The following is a 21,868-nucleotide window of genomic DNA, read 5'->3' as shown; positions in this document are numbered from 1 at the left end:
AAGCGTTTTAAGTTTCTCTATTCAAGCATGGCTTAAACCTCTGATCAGCCAAGGTGAGAATAAACTAAACAGAATTGCAGATCAGGCAAGAAAAATAGCCAGTACTCCCTTTAGGGCTGGCTATTGTTACATAGAGATTGATAATCTTTAACTACATATTGATCCATTATCGTTACATATCAGAGGTATAACTTTGCACAAAAATGCCAAAAATGTGAATATCATTTCACATCACTAGTGAGTGATGACATTTTTTCATGGATGATTAACAAAACAGCGTCCTTAACATAATTTAGAAGCACACCATGAATAAAATCTTACATGTGTATATTGTGTGATAAATTTTCTGTTTTCTGTCACAAAAGTGAATGTACGATATTATCAATAACACAATTTTCACACTGATAATCATAAAAAATGTTTCCTATGGACGATTTTTTTTCTGATTATCAATAATTTGAGCCAGCCCTAGGTCCCTTACAAACACTGGAGGAAGTTCACCAGGACAGGGTCCTCTCAGACGTTTCTAAAATAGCATCAGTGTTAAATGTTGTTTCTGACTGGCTGAGCGCTCTTCTATCATTTTCAGTGTACCCTGCTTACAAGCGAGTAACTATTTCTATGTACGCCGCTGGGAATGCCGAACTCATTTGGTACTTCGTAGTAGTAATTCTTTATCTCGAATAACATTTGAAACACGTATGGTGTACGGAAATTACCGATGTTTTGCGAATGCAAATCGATGGAAGGGAGATAACTCTAAATTTGTTTATCTTGTCGTCTTGTACTTCACACTATGATCCAATACCCATGCTTCAAAGAGTTAAAAAATTACCATTGAGGTGTTTGGTAAGATAAATTTGTTGTTCACTGGTCTCTCGGGGCCCATGGGTTGATGTACCCTTCGGGCTCAGAACATAAAGAAACATCGAGGGTACATCAGCCCATGTCCCCCTCGAGACCAGTGAACAACTTATAATATGTCCTTTGAAGACCTGGCCACGGTTATTGGGTGTCAATATTCACGACCAACCGTCCCGTTCTTATTTATCTGGTGCATCTTTTCACAAAGAAAAACCTAAAGATTTTAAAACAGTGACAGAAAAAAAGTATTCTCCTCCACAAGAAAAATTTATGGAACCCTCCTCCCCATCATGACTGATATTTAGCGATGACCCTAGGGTTCATTCCATTCTTAATCTTGCCTAGAATGACTGCAAGAGGTTCATGTATCTCATCTTTGATTAGATGGGACATCTTTGTTCAGTTACCAAATAACTCCTTCCCCCTTTGTTGTGGGACATTTTGTTGAACAAATTCATTGCTGACATTACAAATTCTCAATTAAAATCAAATATCAGAAGAACTCATAACATAGATTAAATGACTATTGTAGTTGTACAACTTTGAGATTATTGACTGACTTGGGTATCAACATCATGTTGTCATTGTCTTTGACTTAGAAGAAGAATGATTTCAACAAGTGATCTATCTAGAAGTCGTCGATGACACGGTTGATGACGTCGTGTCCGAGGAGGCATCGTCGATACTGTAGCTCATGATGATGTCCTGAAGCTGTGACGACGCCCGGTCCATCGACTCGGTACACAGAGCTATTCTCTCCCGGTGACGAGCATTCATCACATCGTAGGCCAGGTCCCGGACAGAACGACAGGTTTGGACGTTGGCGGACACGATGCTCATACAGGCACCTGGAACAGACGAGTACAGAAGATGAGTGGTCTGACACAGAAATATTACCTCTGGCAAACCCTGACATAAGAATTTTGAATTTTGTTTTATTTCATTGTTTTTATTGTCAGAAAGTCACCTCCTGGCTCCAGGAAAAGGTTGACTCACATTTGGACAGTATGAAGTCTTACTGGTAGAAATTCTGACATTTCTCAGGGGTTCAAAAATCCCATCGCCCGACGCCCGGGACAAGTCAGTTTTCATTTCAGGCAATCAAATAATGGTATCTTAATTGTCTGTGGGCTACTAGATAATTTCTGCTTATGGTTTCAAACTGCAAATAAACTTTGATTTAATTTCATATCGGCTCAAAATGTAGCTTTTAAATTTCGCAATGATAATAAAGTAGAGTTATCTTTCTTTGCTATTTATCACTTTTCAATAAATAGTCCAGTAAACATTAACATCAAATACAATGTTGATTTCTTCTTTCATAATTACATCATCATAATTATATATGTCATAAAATCAGGGCAAGTGGATAATTAGTCAGGACAAGTTACTTTCTTAGAGTCACTTGCCCTGTGGCAAGTGGCTTTTTAAAAACAAATTGAACCCCTGTTTCTAAAAAAAACCTCATTCACTCTCACATTCATACTAATACTGTTTTGAGTTTAAAATAATTTGCTAACTTTTCACTGTGTCTGCTTTTCACTTATACTCTGGCTGAATTCAGTGAAGAGTGGATGACAGAATGCAAACTTTGTGTAAACTTTATTGAGTTTATTTCTGCTTAAGAAACTAATTGTCTCAATAGAATACCTCTGTTCACCAACTTTCTTAAAACCATCAATGTGTGGTTTTACCCCCTGAGATACACAAAGAATATAGCCATTGATATTAAGAGGTCAAAAACAGTACCAGATGACAGTATTTGAGTCACACCCAAATATAAAAAGTTCAGCAGAGAACTTGAGATTGAATATTTGGTCACATTTCTGTGTCAACCATCCATGGAAGTTATTCCAAACTATGTCTACAAATGGACAGTGCCAAAACAAGTAAATTAAAGTTCATAATACCAATCACTATACAAAAACACATTTAATACAGACATGGAACTCAAAATCATACAATCCTTGCCTGTCAAGTCTGAAAGGAACTAGTTTTCCCTGACCAAAGGCAATTTTCCCTGACTTTTTCCAAAGGTAACAAAATTGATCTTGAAAAATAATTTCTTCCCTGACTTTTCCCTGACCTGTGGCATCACCTGTATAAATCACCTGTATAAAGAAGTTGTTCATCTTTTAAGTTTGGCCTTCTATCTCCAACTTTCTAAAAATGCCATTCAAAGAAGTCCCATCCATTAACACCTTTTGGTATGTGGCTTGAGTACTGAACCACGGATCTTCCTCCTTCCGAGCCGCCGTGATATTGTTGTAATATTGCTAAAAGCGGCGTAAAACTAAATTCACTCACTCCTCTCTCCGATAGGAAGATGCTCTTCATAGTCGGCCACAGAGGTGGTCAAGCAATTTTGTTTGTTTGTCTCATATGGAAATATTCAACCAATAAATTATCACAGAAAAATAATCAAATAACTAACAACATCCTTCTTATGTTTATTTCTTTAATATGCCAACGGCCAACATGACAAATACATCATACATACTTTCAAAAGCACATTGCCAACATTTGCCTCCCCCCTCCCAACCCAACCCACTTGCAAAGACCTTTCATGACAGAAGATAGCACTTAAAAGGAAACAACATTCATGGATAATTCAGATTATAGTTTTGCTTTACCTGAAATATATGATAAACAAATTTGGCTAAGTTGAAGGTTAATACTTCAACTTTGGTTTGAAAAAGACTTATAAACTTCATCATGTTTGGAGACTTGTATACGTCCAGAGGTAGGTAGCGACGTCTAAATGTCAAGTACTTAGGACAAACCATGATAACATGATATTCATCCTCTATGTCATTTTTGCAAAAAGGACATAATTGGTTTTCTAAAGCTAGTTTTGGTAGACCCCATCTTCCTTTCTCAATCATAAGTGAATGAGAAGATAATCGCAGTCGTGTCAAGGCTACCCTATAGTTTATAATATCAATTTGAGATAAATACTTTTATGATTAGAGATTGATTTATGTTTTTACAAATGGCTTATTACACACACAAACACATGACTCTCTATTTATGTTCACTTAGATAATACTTGTATTTGTATTGGATGTAATATGTATTAGTGGTGTTCCGATTAATTGAAATAATCGAAGATTGGTCGCAGTGACCAAACGACCAAGCAATCGATCACATTTTCTCCCAGTGTTTCCGCTGCCTTCATTATTTATCGGACACTGTGTCTGGTGACCTAAAATTTTACCGGTCATGAATGAAATTTGCCGGTCATATCCTATTACCATACTGTAAGTACTCATTTTAAAGTTATTTTTAGCCTGGGTATTTCCGAAACATAAGTTTTTGTGACCATGAAAGCACAGCCAAGACTGTCATTTAGCTTACCCATGATGATTTTATTTTAATCCATGATTATTTACCGGACACGGTGTCCTGCTGGCTTTCAATTTAACGGTCCCCAACAAATTTTACCGCCGATTTTCAGGTATATACCGGAGAACGGAAACACTGTCTCCTAATCGAACATAAACGATTATTGAACTACTTTTTTAGTCTTTGAAATACTTGACAATGGAACATCTCTTAGAAGTTGTCAGGTCCTGAAAACGTGTTTAATTCTTAGAAGACTCAGTTCACTAACTGAAAAGCCATGACTGAATATTTCTTGAAGACTCCAGAAAGTTTATGTTCATGATATATAAGTCATCACTTTAAAGTAGCAAGTTGCAATCATGTTATACATATCTGCAATAACAACCTGGATAGGAAAATCTGAAAAATGACGCTAACCAATTTTTTTCGATGATTGTTCGTTGGTAATGAAGCAATCATCAATTGTGAGATTTCAACCAATTCCCAACACTTATATGTATAAATTATTCCAGAACTCCAGATAAGCTTTTGGCCATGTGGGTATGATACCCATACTTTTGAAACTGAGTGGGTAATTCCAATTTCAAGTGGGTATCATACTTTTTGATACCCACTATATTTTTAAAATCCGGGTATTCATATCAAATAACCTTTGTCCGCCCATACTGTTGTCGAGTTTAGATTTGTCTTTTCTGCCTGACACAAACTACAACATAACCTCATAATGGGGAGCGGTGGGTGCGCTGGCTACTGATCCAGCGAGCTTGAGGTGCCGGGATCGAGCCCACCTGTGATCGGGTGTAAAAAACCTTGGAGTGCACTTTGTGTGCAGACTCTTTCAGTGTTGTCACAACCTCTAGTGTACAGTACACAACCCTGTGCACTTAAAAGAGCCCATGAATCCGTTGGTATATGACCAGATGGTGGCCACATGAATACATGCAAACACCTAGTTGCAGTGAACTTGGACAAAGTACTGTGACTATGTGTCCCAGTCCACCCAGCTGTGAATGGGTACCTCGTTAGGATGAGAAAGCCACAATAACTCTTTACGCCTAGTGGCAGCAAGAGTTGAATGCTCCCCAGGGAGTTGAGATTGATAATACGATGTGACGTTGAAATTGACATCCAATGATCGAGGGAAAAAATATCAGCGCCTTGAGCATGCACTAGTTGTGTGGATATGTGCGCTATATAAATATCCTATATAATAAAAAAAATTAACCATTTTCTTTTCCATGTAGCATGTTTTTCACTTCAACGCCATGAATAGCTAATGTAGCTAGTTCATTTAAGATATCACCGGCAATTGATTCTGATTGTGAAACACGGTACTTGCCTATTATATAATAGTCAACATCGATGACATCACATCCTTCATTTCATTTTGTGTTATTTGTTGTATCGGACCGGTGTTCACTAAAGCTGTAAAGCTTGTTCACCGATCCCAATTCATTTCATGAATAGAAATATGTTCTAACAACAATCAAGCCTTGGTTAAGTGGTTGACATCATGGTCGTCGATCTACAAAATAGGGATACGATCACACGTGTCAACCAATCAGCTAGCTTTACCACCAGATGAAGTAATCGACTCTTATGACAAGCATCAGTTACTCAACATTCAGTATGAGTGAGTGAGTGAGTGAGTGAGTGAGTGAGTGAGTGAGTGAGTGAGTGAGTGAGTGAGTGAGTGAGTGAGTGAGTGAGTGAGTGAGTGAGTGAGTGAGTGAGTGAGTGAGTGAGTGAGTGAGTGAGTGAGTGAGTGAGTGAGTGAGTGAGTGAGTTTGGTTTTTTCGCTGCTTTATGCAATTTTCCAGCAATATCACGGCAGGGGACACCAGAAATGGGTTTCACACATTGTACCCATGTGGGGACTCGAACTGGGCAATCGGCGTGAAAAGCAAACTGTTTAACCACTAGGCTGCCCCACCACCCCTTTGAGATTCAGATCTTCACAGCGAGACATGGACAACACTGACGAACAATTCTAAGCTGAGGAAGAGAGTTCTTCTGGATGTCAACTTCTTTATGATGCGTTGACATCCGTAAAAACTCTCTTCCTTATGGGGCGGTGGGGTAGCCTAGTGGTTGAAGCGTTGGCTCGTCACGCCGAAGACCCGGGTTCGATTCCCCACATGGGCACATTGTGTTAAGCCCATTTCTGGTGTCCCCCGCCGTGATATTGCTGGAATATTGCTAAAAGCGGCGTAAAACTAAACTCAGTCAGTCAGTCTCTTCCTTATGTGTATCGCGCCATTTAAGGACCTAATTCTAAGCTGGACCTTCAGATGTGAGTTTTCTTCATGGCAATAATTACTAGTTATACAGTTATATCTGTGATATTCTAGTTGTTTTACTGTCCTTCGTTGACAGGATTTTATACTCTATCTTTAATTATTGTTAATATATATGTTCTTTTAGTCACGATATGGCTGAAATATTGCCAAAGTGACTTTAAATTTAACTCACTCACTCTCTTCATGGCAAATTTAAAATCAGTTTCAGAAATAAAAGTGAGGAATTTTTTACTTATGTGTGTAGTGGTTGCTATTACCGAACAGTGTTTACAAATCTGCAGTTCACACATACTTGACATATCTCCCACTCCACAAACAGATTAGGGGCTAATCAAATCACCATCCTGCCCCTACCAAGCATTTCTAAGTGTTGACAGCTTCAAGGTACACCACTGTGGTGTAAGTAATGTACACTGTCTTATCAACAGTCTGGCTGAGCAGCGCCCTCTGTGTCAGGGTCAAGGGTCAATGCCCTTCTCATAGACACTCCAACACCTCAATGCTTATCAAGCAGTCATGCTTAAAACTGGACCATTTCTTTGAAACCATTTTTGATAACTTTATTCTTCTATACAAATCGTAGCTTAATAAGCCTTGTTAACTCAAAATAGATGTGGAAAAAGCAAAACTGAAAGGTATGAGTTTACACTTCAAACCTGATCAACCTTCAGTAAGAAGGTTTTAGAGGTGCCATAGCTGGGATCAAAAAGCAAAATTTCACAGCTTGATCAAAGATATAATAAAAACCTACTGACTGACTGACTGAGTTTTGGTTTTACGCCGCTTTTAGCAATATTCCAGCAACATCACGGCAGGGGACACCAGAAATGGGCTTCACACATTGTACCCATGTGGGGATTCGAACCCGGGTCCTTGGCGTGACGAGCCAACACTTTAACCACTAGACTACCCCACCGCCCCTAATAAAAACCTACAAAATGTATTCTTCATACTACACTCTTCTGTACATAACACTTTACAAGGATATATTAAGAAACGGTTGAGTAACTGGCACAAATGCAATTTCAATATGGTCGCTATGGGGGCCATGATTAAACAGAATCTGAATTGTGAGCCGGTTCTACAAATGCTTGTAATCCTTCATAAATAGTTTCAGCTTCAAATTTTTTGTTTCATAGATCAGTACAGAAGTAGAAAATAGCTGGCATCTTGCTCAGTATCAGCTTAATTGACGATGTTATTGATAAAACTAGACCAGTGCAAAGGCTGATAGTCCACAGAAGTAAACATAAACATTCCCGCATTGAAATTTTAATTCATGTTAATAGGTCCATATGACTACAGTGTTGGCCATAGGAAAAAAGCTTTGTGTTCCAAACACAGAGCCCTTGGAATTTTGCGTGCACATGCACCACAGAGCCACGGAGCGCTTGCGCGACGCCGATACAACTAAATTTGCGGCTATATAACCACCGGTATACGTCCTCAATTCGTCAAGCACAGTACAGTTATCCCCTAAATATAATGCTTCACTTTTGGTATTGGTTATTTAGAACATCATTAAAACAAAATTATTCCGGCTCTAACGAGACCAACTCACTTCAAAAAAATTCAGGACATAATTAGTAACAGTCATCACCCTTGAAGTTCCCTAGAATTGGTCTTCAGGTACAGATAAGCTGCGTATCTGCGTAAATTACGCAAACATTTATGTGAAAACTCAATTCTTACCAAGCCTGTTGCGTACAAGTACTCTTGATTTTTTGTAAATACTCAATATATTTTATCTTACATGCGTACACACAAAAATGTCAAATCTTTGTTTGCGTACAGGTGCATAGATAAAATAACTGAGGTACATTGAGAGGTTCTATTTCAACACATGAACTAGGCAACTTGCAGTCTTTCTTATAGTTTCTCATATTACAGATCCAATATAAATAACATTTAAGCATCATTATATTTTTACAGTTAATGGAAAATGACGAAATACCCAATTGAGTTTGAATGAGGTGGGTACAATTTATTTGATTACTCAAAGGAAAATTAGGATACCCAATTGAGATGAGCACAAGCGAGTACATAACTCAATGACCCAAAATGTTATCTGTAGCTCTGATTGGTCTTCAGTAAACCCATGCTTGTCCTGGTTAGACTCACGGAACTGGTTGACACATGTCATCGTATCCCAATTTTGTAGACAAACATATTTAAAACTGACACTGATTAATCAATCCGTGAAGATCCGGGTTAGAATTGATCTTCAGCAACCCATGCCTGTCGTAAGAGACGACTAACGGGATCGGGTGGTCAGGCTCTCCAACTTGGTTGACACATGGCATTGTATCCCAATTATGTAGATCGATGCTCATGCTGTTGATCACTGTCTGGTTGAGAATCGATTATTTACAGATCGCCACCATATAGCTGAAATATTGCTGAGTGTGGCAAAAGCAAACAAGAAAAAATTAATATATACTATTTCACTATCATCAGAGAGAAATTCAACAAAATATATCTAAGTTCAAATGTCTCTTTACATACAAAAAACTATAAAATACAAAAAACAAAATATGAGATGCACACTTTTAGAGTCTATAAAAGACATATGTAAGCTAAATGAGTTTTGTGCAGTGGTTTTTGAGGAGAAGTGGATAAAGTACACCCCCTGTTGTATGGGACAAACAGGATGAATACAACCAAATTCAACTAAGTTCAAACATCTGTAGAAGTGACAAAATTAAGAAATTGGATGAACAAGGTATGAGATGCACACCTTTAGAGTCCAAACGAAACACACGTAGAAGCTCAATCAATTCTGTTGAGCAGCTTTTGTGGAGAAGTGGATAGACTTCATCCCCTATAACACTATATTCAGAGAGAAATTCAACAAAATTTATGTAAGTTCAAATGTCTCTAAACTTACAAAAAAAACAATAAAATACAAAAACAAAATATGAGATGCACACCATTAGAGTCCCAAGAAAGCCCATGTATAAGTTAATTGAAATCCACAGAGTGTTTTTCGTGGTGAAGTGGATAAAGTACATTCCCTGTTTTGTACGGACGGATGGATGGACGTACTGACACGGAGGGTAACCCTATATGCCCAAACAATAACCTCCTAAGGTAACAGTCATCACTGTTGCTGTTGTCACTCACTGTTCCAACTTAGTTCCTCCTCATTCTCACAAGCTGAAGGGGCCGGTGGCGTAGCCTAGTGTTTCAAGCATTCGCTCGTCACGCCGAGGACCCGGGTTCGACTCCCCACATGGGTAACATTTTGCTGGAATACCGTTAAAGCGACGTAAAACTCAATTCACTCACTCACACAAGCTGAAGTGTTCATGAACAGCAAAATCTGAACATGCATTGAGTGCAAGTTGGCATAAATATAAGATCGCATTTTGCAGCACATTGCAAACATGAAAAGCTAAATTGAGCACTGTTATACAATGTAAAAATACCTCTGAAACTAATTCTTTTAATAAAATTTCAATTTTGAACAAGCATTTCTCACCAAGGTCACCAAGTTTAAACTGTTAGATAACTCCCTGGCTTTGCATTCAGACATTTCCTGTAAACTTTTTTCTGACCTGCAGTTCCCACCCGACAATCACAAACCCAAACAATACAACCCTCAAAGCTTTCCTTACCACACCTAAAGGTGTTATCAACACACAGAGTGTGCATTAAGTATAATCATATCTCCATAATCGTTAGATCTAGGTCACAGTGAAGAGTAGCGAGCGACCACACCCTTGTCCTTGACTGCGTTGTTGATCAGTATCTGACAACTGCTTCCCCTTGACTGGGAGAGGTTGCTAATGTCAACATTGCACAAATCAATCCCCACACTTGGAAAGTAAAGAGTCCCTAGTTGCTTGAGATTAGCTACTGCAGTATTTGAATTTGATGTCCCCATAAATTAAATATTTTTTATGGTTACTAGAGCTGTAAAGTATTATACAGTTGTACAGTAATACAGTGTGCAGTGTATTCTTTCAATTTTGGCTGTAATAGGACACACGACAAACTTTAACAGTTTAAAAATTGATAAATCAGTGGTTGGTTGGTTTGTTGTTTAATGCTGCACTCAACAATATCTAAGCTATATGGCGGCGGTCTGTAAATAATCGAGTCTGGACCAGACAATCCAGTGATCAACAGCATGCCGGGATACGATGCCGTGTGTCAACCAAGTCGGAGACCATGACCACCCGATCCCGTTAGTCGTTTCGTACGACAGGTATGGGTTGCTGAAGATCAGTTCTAACACGGACATTCACTAGTTGATTAATCAGTGTCTTTTCTAAATATGTTTGTCTATCGTTTAATGCCACACTCTTCAGTATTCCAGCTATCTATGACAGCTTTCTCTAAATAACGTGGTCTGGACCAAACGATCCAGTGACTAACATGACCAGACTCAAACACACCATGCTTTAATGAAAGGCTTAGGATCAAATGCGGATAATAACCGAGAAATGTTCAACTGAACACATGACATAGTTGTATACACTTTTCTTCAATTTCATAATTTACAGAGTTTTGCTTGGTTACTATCAATAAAAATTGTGTTGACCAAAAAAACATGTTTAACTGCAGCAGCTGATTCACTAACAATCAGTTTTATTTTTAAATTAACATTAAAATCAATATTTAAGAAGCTTCAAACCACCAAAAGCACAACCAATAAATTTGTGACAATTTGTTTTGTTGAGGAAAATTAAGAATTACTGAAGTGAGAAGACTGACTGAGTTTAGTTTTACGCCGCTTTTAGCAATATTCCAGCAACATCACGGCGGGGGACACCAGGAATGGGCTTAACACATTGTGCCCATGTGGGGAATCGAACCCGGGTCTTCGCCGTGACGAGCCAACGCTTTAACCACTAGGCTACCCCACTGCCCTGAAGTGAGAAGAAAGCAGTTTCTTCAACAATCATTGCTTGTTCCTTTAGTATTATTCATGAGTATACAAATACAGTTGCCATCGATAAAATCTGAATTTTCCAAACTAGACAGAGAGCCTGTTCCTTGAGTATTTTCTATGAGCATACAAATATAGTTGCTATCAATGATATAAAGTTGTACAAACTTGAAAACAGACACTTTCTTCAACAATAAGTGTTTGTCCCTTCAGTATTTTCCTTCAGTATACAAATAGTTGCCATCAACGAAATACGAGTTGTCCAAACTCGAAAGAAAGCATTTTCTTCAACAATCATTGCTCGTTCCTTTAGTATTATTCATGAGTATATAAATACAGTTGCCATCGATAAAATCTGAATTTTCCAAACTAGACAGAGAGCCTGTTCCTTGAGGATTTTCTATGAGCATACAAATATAGTTGCTATCAATGATATAACGTTGTACAAACTTGAAAACAGACACTTTCTTCAACAATAAGTGTTTGTCCCTTCAGTATTTTCCTTCAGTATACAAATAGTTGCCATCAACGAAATACGAGTTGTCCAAACTCGAAAGAAAGTAGTTTCCTCAACAATCATTGCCTGTTCCTTTAGTATTATCCTTGAGTATATAAATACAGTTGCATTCAATTACATACAAGTTGTACAAACTCGAAAGAAAGTAGTTTCTTCAACAATAAGTGTCTGTCCCTTTAGTATTATCCTTGAGTATATAAATACAATTGCATTCAATTGCATTCAATTACATACAAGTTGTACAAACTTGAAAGAAAGCAGTTTCTTCAACAATAAGTGCCTGGGTGCCGTTTCACGAAAGCCTCTCAGTGCTACATACAAGTTGTACAAACTTCCATCGCCACCACGTCCTAAACCACGTCCTAAACCACGTCGTTAAGTAAAGCTCTTAATTTTTTGTATCGTTCCACAAAGACCTCCCAACTTTACACCACATCATACACAACCTCCTAGCATACGGTAGGTAAGGGGCACTTGTAACTAGCTTAAGACATCATAAGTCAGCGTTTAATATGGCGACACTACTGAGAATACAGTTGCCATCGATGATATCTGAGTTGTTCAAACTTGCCTGTTCCTTTATTATTTTCCATGTGTATACCAACAGAATTGACATCAATGAGGTTCCAGTTTAACAAGAATAACTGTACAACATGTCTCCATCTGTTACAATTTACCGTTAGGTAACAGCTGCACATGACCTCTGAATCACCAGATTTAATACCTCGCTTGTCAGCTGACAATGTATCTACTTGCCTAATATCAAGGCAGCGAAACCTTCAACACCACCTACATTACAACCACCGGTGCATCCTTAGAAATTTGTTTTTTCAAAATTTGGCCAGTGAACAGGTGTTAACCTCTTTCCATATTTAAAAAAAACCCAATTCAAATCACAAAATACAGAATTTCACTCCACTCATTATAAACACATAGAAAATTGTCTTTTGATGATTTGGCCAAGAGACTAATGCAAATTTAGTTTCATAATAGAAAAAAATATATGCAAAAACAACACAGCATTTCACTTGTCCTTCGAGTTGTTGACAAAAAATGTTCAAAATGTTTATAGCTTTATTCAGATCTAATTTGAGGCAAAATTAAATCACTGAGATCTTATTCAGATTTTCCTTCCACATATGCATCTAGTCAAAGAGTATTTTACCATCATAGATGTTCACTTGACCAAATCACAATTCAGTAGTCAGGGCTCGATTTAAAGAAATAAAACCTACTTGCACCCGGTGCAACCTTAGGTAGAAACCTTGTTGCATCAGACAAAAACAGGTTGCACCAGCTGCTCAATATAAAATCTTGTATAAAATATGATGCTTGAGTTTTGGTAATGATAGTTTAGAACATTATAGCAAAAGAAATCTGGGACGGATAAGATTAGTTATCTTACTTCCTAAAATGTCATGAACAGTAAGTCCTTCAGTCACTGCTCATACAGTCATCAGAGCCACTCTTCCAAGTCAGTTCCTCATTCTGTTTTCCAGCTGCAGTCTCAAAAATTGACTTGCACCTGGTGCAAGTTAGACTAATAACTAGGTTGCACTTTGTAATATTGGGTTGTAATATTGCAAGTAACAAAGCACTAAATCGAGCCCTTGGTAGTCTTGGGCCAGCAGACCAGCATGAATTTCAAAGGCAGATGAGTGAGTGAGTGAGTTTGGTTTTACGCCTCTTTTAGCAATATTCCAGCAACATCACGGCGGGGAACACCAGAAATGGGCTTCACACAATGTACCCATGTGGGGATTCGAACCCGGTTCTTCGGCGTGATGAGCCAACGCTTTAACCACTAGGCTACCCCACCACCCCAAAGGCAGATGAGGATGAGCCAGTGTTTCATTCAGTGATAGAAACATGCCGGGATATAGCTAGGGTTTATCTGGAGACAGAATCTAGCATGAGTTGAGATTGGGAGGTGTGTTGTAAGCTGTTACACAGCTTAGTCAGCAGTATCATGATGATCTATAAATATTTAAATGTCTACCAGACAAACACAGGGATTCACATAGGATTCCAGACGAAGTGCCCTTGACAAGAATAGTGGGGCAAAATCATGACTATCTTAAAATTTGAGCACATTTATGTTCATATTTTCAAAAATTCTGACGAATTGTGAATGTCTCAGTCAGAGGGACACACAATATCATTCACTGTACCCACAACACATCCATGACTTGCTAAGTGACTGATAATGTTTCTTTCAGAGCAGTTACGTGCATCATTTCATCCATCACATGATCGATGATTCATTCCAGGCTCTCAAGAAATTATCAAAATGTACAGTTCTCTACACTGTTACTTCACAGGACCCTCATATTGTGTTTAGTTTAGTGATTTTAGTTTTCAGCCGCTTTCAGCAATATTGCAGCAATATCATGGCTGGGGAAATGGGCTTCACACATTGTACCCATGTGGGGAACAGAACCCGGGTCTTCGTCATGACAACCAGTGAACGCTTTAACTGCTAGGCTACTCCATCTCCCCATATTGTTCGTAAGAACCGTTAAACTAAGGCCTGGAAAAAATATTGTGGTTCCAATTACCCGACCGACTCTTGAATTCTGGTGCCGACCCTATTTTTTTAAACGGTATAAATAAAATAAGCGTTCAGTTACCATTGTTTTTTCCTGGGACCGACGGACATCAGTCATCCTGACAGAGCAAGTCGACATGATGGTGGCAAGCTTGATTAAATAAACAATTACACATTGATAAATGTGTCATAAGTTTGTATTTTACTTCTAAAAAAAAATGTAAAAATATTCCTACCTAACCTAAATTTTAAAGAACTGTAATAAGAACCACATGTTTCACATTTGGCCTAATAATTGTGGGTCATGAGGACCCTTGTGTTTGTTAGTTGAGGTAAAACCCTGGTTTCAGTGATATGTTTACCATCATTTGCTGCAGATTTGGCACCAAACATCAGCCCTTTGGGAGGTCAAGACATATTTGAGAAACATGTTAGCATGAGAAACATGTAATCCAAGACTAGGTACCAGTGCCTGTATCGGTTCAAGTTTTAACCAATCCATGCTTGTCGCAAAAGGTGACTAACGGGATCAGGTGGTCAGGCTCGTTCACTTGGTTGATAAATGTCATTGTATCCCAGTTGTGAAAATCGATGCTCATGATGTTGATCACTGGATTGTCTGATTCAGGCTCAATTACATATAGACTGCAGCCATATAGCTGGAATATTAGACCCTGTGAACAGGAGTGGAAATAACTTTAAAATTGCTAGTGTACTCCGGACAGAATTGATTTTTTAAAATAAACAACATAATTAACATTGGGAAGTCAGCTAGACACCGGTACAGTGTGATATACAAATTTGCTTGCCCAACAGAAAAAAACACTGGACTCGGACATCGGGCAATGGGTTATTTCCACCCCTGGTGAAGATCAGGGACAGAATTGATCTTCAACAGCTTGTGCTATTCATTCAAGGTTACTGTAATTGGGTTCAAGTGCAGCTGCTAAAACTTGGTTGCCACATGTCATCGCATCCAATTTGCGTAGATCAATGCTCATGTTGATCACTGGATTGTCTGGTCTAGACTGTGAACATATATATAGAATAGTGCTAGTGTGGTGTTAAGCAACAACCAAAACCCAGGGCTCGATTTAATTTTCTGTTACTTGCACTGGTGCAACCCAATACTACAAAGTGCAACCTAGTTATTAGCCTAAGTCAATTTTTGAGTGGGTAAACTTCTGAACAAATCATCTAAATAATTCAATAGCATATTTCTTAAATTACATACAGCAATAAAAGCAGTGCAACTAGGTTTTTATCTTAGGTTGCACCTGGTGCAAGCAGGTTAACATCTCTTTAATCGGGCCCAGAAAACAAAATCCTGTCTTAACAATGAACATGAATCTTCATTACCACTTGCTGCTTGACGGGGAGGTGGGGTAGCCCAGTGGTTAAACAGGGTTGCCACAGATGACGAAAGTTCAAATTCCCTGACTTTTCCCTGACCAATTTGATTTTTCACTGATCAAAATTAAAAGAAAACAAATAAAATTTCAGCCTCCAACCTCCCTATCCATTCAACCCATTTTATCTAAGGCAAAGTGAAATCTGAGGTGAGGTGAGTTGAAATTGGGTTTAATGTCGTGCTTGAGAATATTTCGCTCATATGACGACGTGCATGCATGTGTATGTGCGGCTGTTTGTACTAGCCCAGACTGAAGCTGGTTTTATAGTGCTAGCCCACTGAGATACCATACTGCAGCGAAGCATGAATACCCCACCAGGGCTACAGATAAGAGGCGTACAGGCGTAATGTACGCCTCAAAATCAATTAAGTACAACACAATATAAGATTTCAAGCGTATCGTGTACGCACATAAATACCTTCGTACGTCTAACATTTAATTTCCGTGCGTATCAAATGGAAATCTATTTCGGATAAATACTTGTTAAGTTTCTTTTGCAAAACACGATTTGACACATAAGGAAACCCTGACAGTAGGAATCCCTTGCGTTGCCATGCAACGATATGCGTCACTATTTTTCGATTGGCTAAAAACTACACTGTTCCTATTTATATCCAGTCGGACCTGACATTTCGCGCATCACACAGTCGCTCAGTTATTTCTCACGCGTCTTCAAATACAAATACATGGTTGGAAATAGTGATCGATGAATCGTCCAGACAAACCACATCAACTCGCTCACACAAAAACATGTCAGTACTCCTTCAAAATTCTCAGTACACCTCCACTTGCAATATGATGTGTAAGTACACTCACTACCCCCGAAAGTTATCTGGAGCCCTGCCCCACTCAGAACCGACCAGTCCTTGTTGTACCCATTAATGCCGGGCGCCAGGCAGGGACCAACAAGTACCATATTTTAACGTCTTATTGAATGACGCGGTCGCGAATCAAACCCGCGACCTTCCGCACTCCTGGCAGACGCTCTAACCACTGCACCACGGAGGCGGTCAGTGAAATCTGAAGACAAAGTAGTCAGATGTAATCAAACAAATACAGAGATCCATCTAACATCAAGATGAAGTATATGACACAGAAGTATTACCTCTGGCAAACTTGGACTTGCTCCCTGTCACAAGATTGAGGATCACCTTTAGGAAAATGGTGACTCATCTGGACAGTATGAAATCTTACTGGTAGAAATTCTGACATTTTCTAAAAAAAAATACAACTCATTCACCCTCACATTCATACTAATACCGTTGTGAGCTTAACATAAACTGCTAGCTTTTACTGTCTGCTTTTCACTTATGCTCTGGCTGTACTAATTGAAAAGTGGTTAATAGAATGTCCACTTTGTGTAAAATTTATTGAGTTTATTTCTGCTTAAGAAACTAATTTTCTCAATAGAATACCTCTGTTCACACACTTTTTTAAAACCATCAATGTGTGGTTTTACCCCCTGACATACACAAAGAATACAGCCATTGGTAGTAAGAGGTCAAAAACAGTATCTGTGTCACACCCAAATATTAAAAGTTCAGCAGAGAGCTTGAGATTGAATATTTGGTCACATTTCTGTGTCAACCATCCATGGAAGTTATTCCAAAATATGTCTACAAATGGAGTCTGCCAAAACAAGTAAATTAAAGTTCTTAGTACCAATCTCTATACAAAAACACATTTAATACAGACATGGAACTCAAAATCATACAATCCTTGCCTCTGTCAAGTCTGAAAGGAACTAGTATTCCCTGACCAAAGGCAATTTTGAAAACTTATCTAAGTCTAAAACATGATCTCCCTGAGAAGATCTGGGCCAAAACTGGTCTTAGCAAACCATGATTTCTCCTCTCCCCAGACCCTCCAAATAAAGATCATGTTTAAAAAATATTAGGGGTGTCGCGATGCATCGATACATTTTTACTGACGATACGATACGCGATACATGCTTGTGTGTATCGATTCCTATTTTAAAACTTTATCGATTCAAATTTTTATGCTATATCCATCTCCTTCAAAGTCTTGATAGTAAAATTATACGAGACCGCTCCGATAAATAGATGTAGCTACCTTTACTTAAAAAATAGGTTGGAAACTAACAGCTTTTGTGATTGGCTAGACTATTTTGATGGACCAATCAGCAAGCGTGTACGTTGCCGGTAAGGTAATGCTATGAAAAGGCGCGAAAATTATGTATCGCGATACGTATCGTATCGTGACCTTAAAATCGTGATACGTATCGTATCGTGAGATTGGTGTATCGTGACACCCCTAAAAAATATGGTCTTCAAGACAACATATCTCTCCCAGTAAAGATCAGGCTTAAATGGTCTTCTGTAGACAATGCTTCTTCAAGTTCTTGTAAGAGGCGACAAACACAATCAAGTGTCAGACGGACATATACGATGCATTTCGTATCCCGATGCTCATATTGCCAAACACTGGATAATTTTGCACACTCACATCACAGTGTAATATTGCTGAGTGCAGCGTTCAACAACAGACATACATTGCAAGGTTTGAGTATGTGTGAAGTGGCCTTGAAATCGGCAACCTGGGCATGTTAGCTTGAGAATTTGGGATGTTTTAGTCGCAGTGCAGTGATTTCCAAAAGTACAAGCCAGTGAATTTAGTTTTAAGCCACTTTTAGCAATATTCCAACAATATCACCAGGGGAACACCAGAAATCGACTTCGCACATTGCACCCATGTGGGGAATCGAACCCGGGGCTTCGCCGTGACGAGCAAACGCTTTACCACTAGGCTACCCCACCGTCCCAGATGAAAGATGAACTGGCAGTCTGACACTGCAGATCATATGCTCATACTTTACATTGGCACCTGTGAAGATCCTGGTTATAATTGATCTTCAACAACCCACACTTGTCGTAAGGTGCCACTAAGGGATTTGGTGGTCACGCTCACTGATTTAGTGGTCACGCTCACTGATTGGGTGGTCATGCTCGCTTATTGGGTGGTCACACTCGATGATTGGGTGGTCACACTCACTGATTGGGTGGTCACACTCACTGATTGGGTGGTCACGCTCGCTAATTTGGTGGTCACGCTCGCTAATTTGGTGGTCACACTCGATGATTGGGTGGTCACGCTCGCTAATTTGGCGGTCACGCTCACTAAATTGGGTGGACACACGTCATCAATTCCCAATATCGAAGAATGATGCTAATGATGTCAAGCACTGGATTATCTGGTCCAGACTTCATTATTTACAGACCACTGCCATATAACCAAAATCTTGCCGAATGCTGCCTGACACAACAAACTTTACCTTGGTCTCATCATTACTGGCTGAATCAATGCTCACATCAAACTTTAAATAAGCTGTGGCTTAGCTCAGCGGTTGAAGTGTTCGCTCGTCACGCCGAAGACCCGTGTTCAATTCCCCACATGGGTACAATATGTGAAGCCCATTTCTCGATTCCCCGCTGCTCTATTCCTGGAATAATGCTAAAAGTGACATAAAACTAAACTCACTCACTCATTAAATATTAACTCACTCACTCATTAAACAGGGCTACAGATAAGAGGCCCGTAATGTACGCCTCAAAATCAATTAAGTACAACACAATATAACATTTCAAGCGTATCGTGTACGCACATAAATACCTTTGTACGTCTAACATTTAATTTCCGTGCGTATCGTTCAAATGGAAATCTATTTTGGATAAATACCTGTTGACAAGAGTTTCTTTGCAAAACACGATTTGACACATAAGGAAACCCCGACAGTAGGAACCCCTTGCGTTGCCATGCAACGATATGCGTCACTATTTTTCGATTGGCTATAAACTACACTGTTCCTATTTATATCCAGTCGGACCTGACATTTCGCGCATCACACAGTCGCTCAGTTATTTCTCACGCATCTTCAAATACAAATACATGGTTGGAAATAGTGATCGATGAATCGTCCCGACAAACCACATCACCAACTCGCTCACACAAAAACATGTCAGTACTCCTTCAAACTTCTCAGTACATCTCCACTTGCAATATGATGTGTAAGTACACTCACTCCCCCAAAAGTTATCTGGAGCCCTGACTAAATATTAACTCACCTAAAATCGACTTCTGGCTTTCCTTGGCATCCGCAGTGAGGTGTGCAGGTTTCCCGATAAACCCATCTTCGGTAGTGAAAGTCACAAGGGCATTACTGGCAGTCATTACTGGATCACAGAACGCAACAATTCGACCAAGATGACGAGGATTGGGATGAGACTTAAAACACTTGATACTAGCAATCAGACAACTTGTACTTGAGGTCACACTTTTCACACATAGTTTAAACTGTTCTTGATCACTCGAGTCAGACGCATTTTCACCAGCTGTACGACAAACATCCGTCATGATTGATAAAGCTTGGGATATATTTGAGCATATATCGACTAGAAACTGTGAATGAAGGTCGTGAAGCCTGGATCTTTTGAGTCGAGTGCAGCTTATTTTGATGTCTAGATTTGCTCGACAGATTTTATACCTGTCAATAATCCCTGCTTGAGATGGCGAACAATCGGGGAAGTCGATTGCTGTGAGGTAGGCAAGGTGGCTGCAACACTCGACAAGTCTTACAACAAAATCACACATGTCTTGAATGCAGGTGCTTATATCATGCCAATGTACTGACGTCACACTGGTCACTTGAGAAGCAACATCTTTCATCAGGTTACTCAACCGCCGTAAAATATCCAGGATTTCATCACGGCACCGAGAGTAGGATTTCGTAAAAGGTGAAAGATCTTCACTTGAAACTGGCCGTGCGTCGCATGATATTAGCAAGAGTTCTGCAATGGATTGCATCCTTGAGTGACACCGGTCGCACGTCATGGCGACTCCTCTAGCGTTGTCCGAGGGCATCACCATTGGATGCTGATAATGCGATACACTCGCGTTATCTACCTCAAACACTCGTCCTCCACCAATATCTACCAGTAAATTACTGCATAGTGTCCACATTTCCATATGCGATATCCATCATGCAAAAATTAACCTTCCATTTGTCAAATATATTTTACTAAAGAGTATTCCGTGATCGTCTGCACGATTTGAATGTCGATACGTTTCCATCATTGCAACTCGAGGTACTATTATCCCTTTCCCGCCTGAAGCAAATTTGAAATAATAACTGCAGTGAAACATTGTTTGTGGCGGAGCGTTATCCTATGCAGCCGACGTGACAAATATCAAACATTTTGGCGTTCATCGTCAACACATCCCTCAACTGTCAAACCTTCCTCCGTTACTGTTCCCTGAAAGCACGTGTTGTATGCAAATGATCAAAACAATGACGCAGCGGTCCGGCTACCATAGCTGTGCCCCTTGTTTCAGCTATTTCGTCAACTTGCAAATAATTTACGCTCGTAATAACAGCTCCACCCAGCTGTTTAACACATACTCTTGTCCTGGCAAACAAATTCAGCTACTTCCCCGGGCTTGTATTTAGACTTTGGGTGTGGTCCACACATGGAAGAGTGCACTTCCGAACGCAATGTTCTCCTAACAACATACAACATGTCTCTTTGTAGATAATGGGTGTCTGTCGGACTTTTGACCTACAAACGAATTTGTTGATAGGTCATGGTCATATTGTATTCTGTCTAATGGTGAAAAGTTTTCAAGTGTGTAAAATAAACATTGGACATCTTCTCAGATAGATATGAAAGTTTGGGTAGAATGTAAGTGAGTAAGTGAGTTTGGTTTTACGCCGCACTCAGCAATATTCCAGCTACATGGCGGCGGTCTGTAATCGAGTCTGGACCAGACAATCCAGTGATCAACAGCATGAGCATAGATCTACGCAACTGGGATACGATGACATGTGTCAACCAAGTGAGCGACCCTGACCACCCGGTCCCGTTAGTCGCCTGTTACAACAAGCATGGGTTACTGAAGTGTATGAAATAAGGCCCGTCCGACCGCCCGAGACGGTCTAGATTTCCGGCGAACGGTCTGCATTTACAGCTAGCC

General features: G+C 39.4%; 1 protein-coding gene across 1 annotated transcript; it reads right to left on the bottom strand.

Annotated features, from left to right (window-relative positions):
* Nucleotides 1-1,133: 1,133 nt before the first annotated feature.
* Nucleotides 1,134-21,372, bottom strand: LOC124259493 (talin rod domain-containing protein 1-like). Its single transcript, XM_046693624.1, has 2 exons — nucleotides 19,963-21,372; nucleotides 1,134-1,712 (listed from the first exon to the last, which is right to left on the bottom strand). Exons 1-2 carry the CDS (start codon nucleotides 20,861-20,863, stop codon nucleotides 1,489-1,491), a joined length of 1,125 nt encoding a protein of 374 aa, XP_046549580.1. The 5' UTR covers nucleotides 20,864-21,372; the 3' UTR covers nucleotides 1,134-1,488.
* Nucleotides 21,373-21,868: the final 496 nt, after the last annotated feature.

This window comes from Haliotis rubra, unplaced genomic scaffold (genome assembly GCF_003918875.1).
Source record: "Haliotis rubra isolate DU_JTF1 unplaced genomic scaffold, ASM391887v1 Scf724, whole genome shotgun sequence".
In the NCBI taxonomy this organism is placed as follows: domain Eukaryota; kingdom Metazoa; phylum Mollusca; class Gastropoda; order Lepetellida; family Haliotidae; genus Haliotis; species Haliotis rubra.
The sequence above is the reverse complement of the archived record's forward strand: the minus strand, read 5'-3'. Positions and strand labels throughout refer to the sequence as shown.

Excerpts from the sequence above, each read along its gene's own strand:
- LOC124259493 (XM_046693624.1), bottom strand. The coding sequence starts at position 20,863 with ATGGAAATGTGGACACTATGCAGTAATTTACTGGTAGATATTGGTGGA. Across the intron at positions 1,713-19,962 it reads AAGCCAGAAGTCGATTTTAG|GTGCCTGTATGAGCATCGTG; the intron begins GTGAGTTAATAT and ends CGTCTGTTCCAG.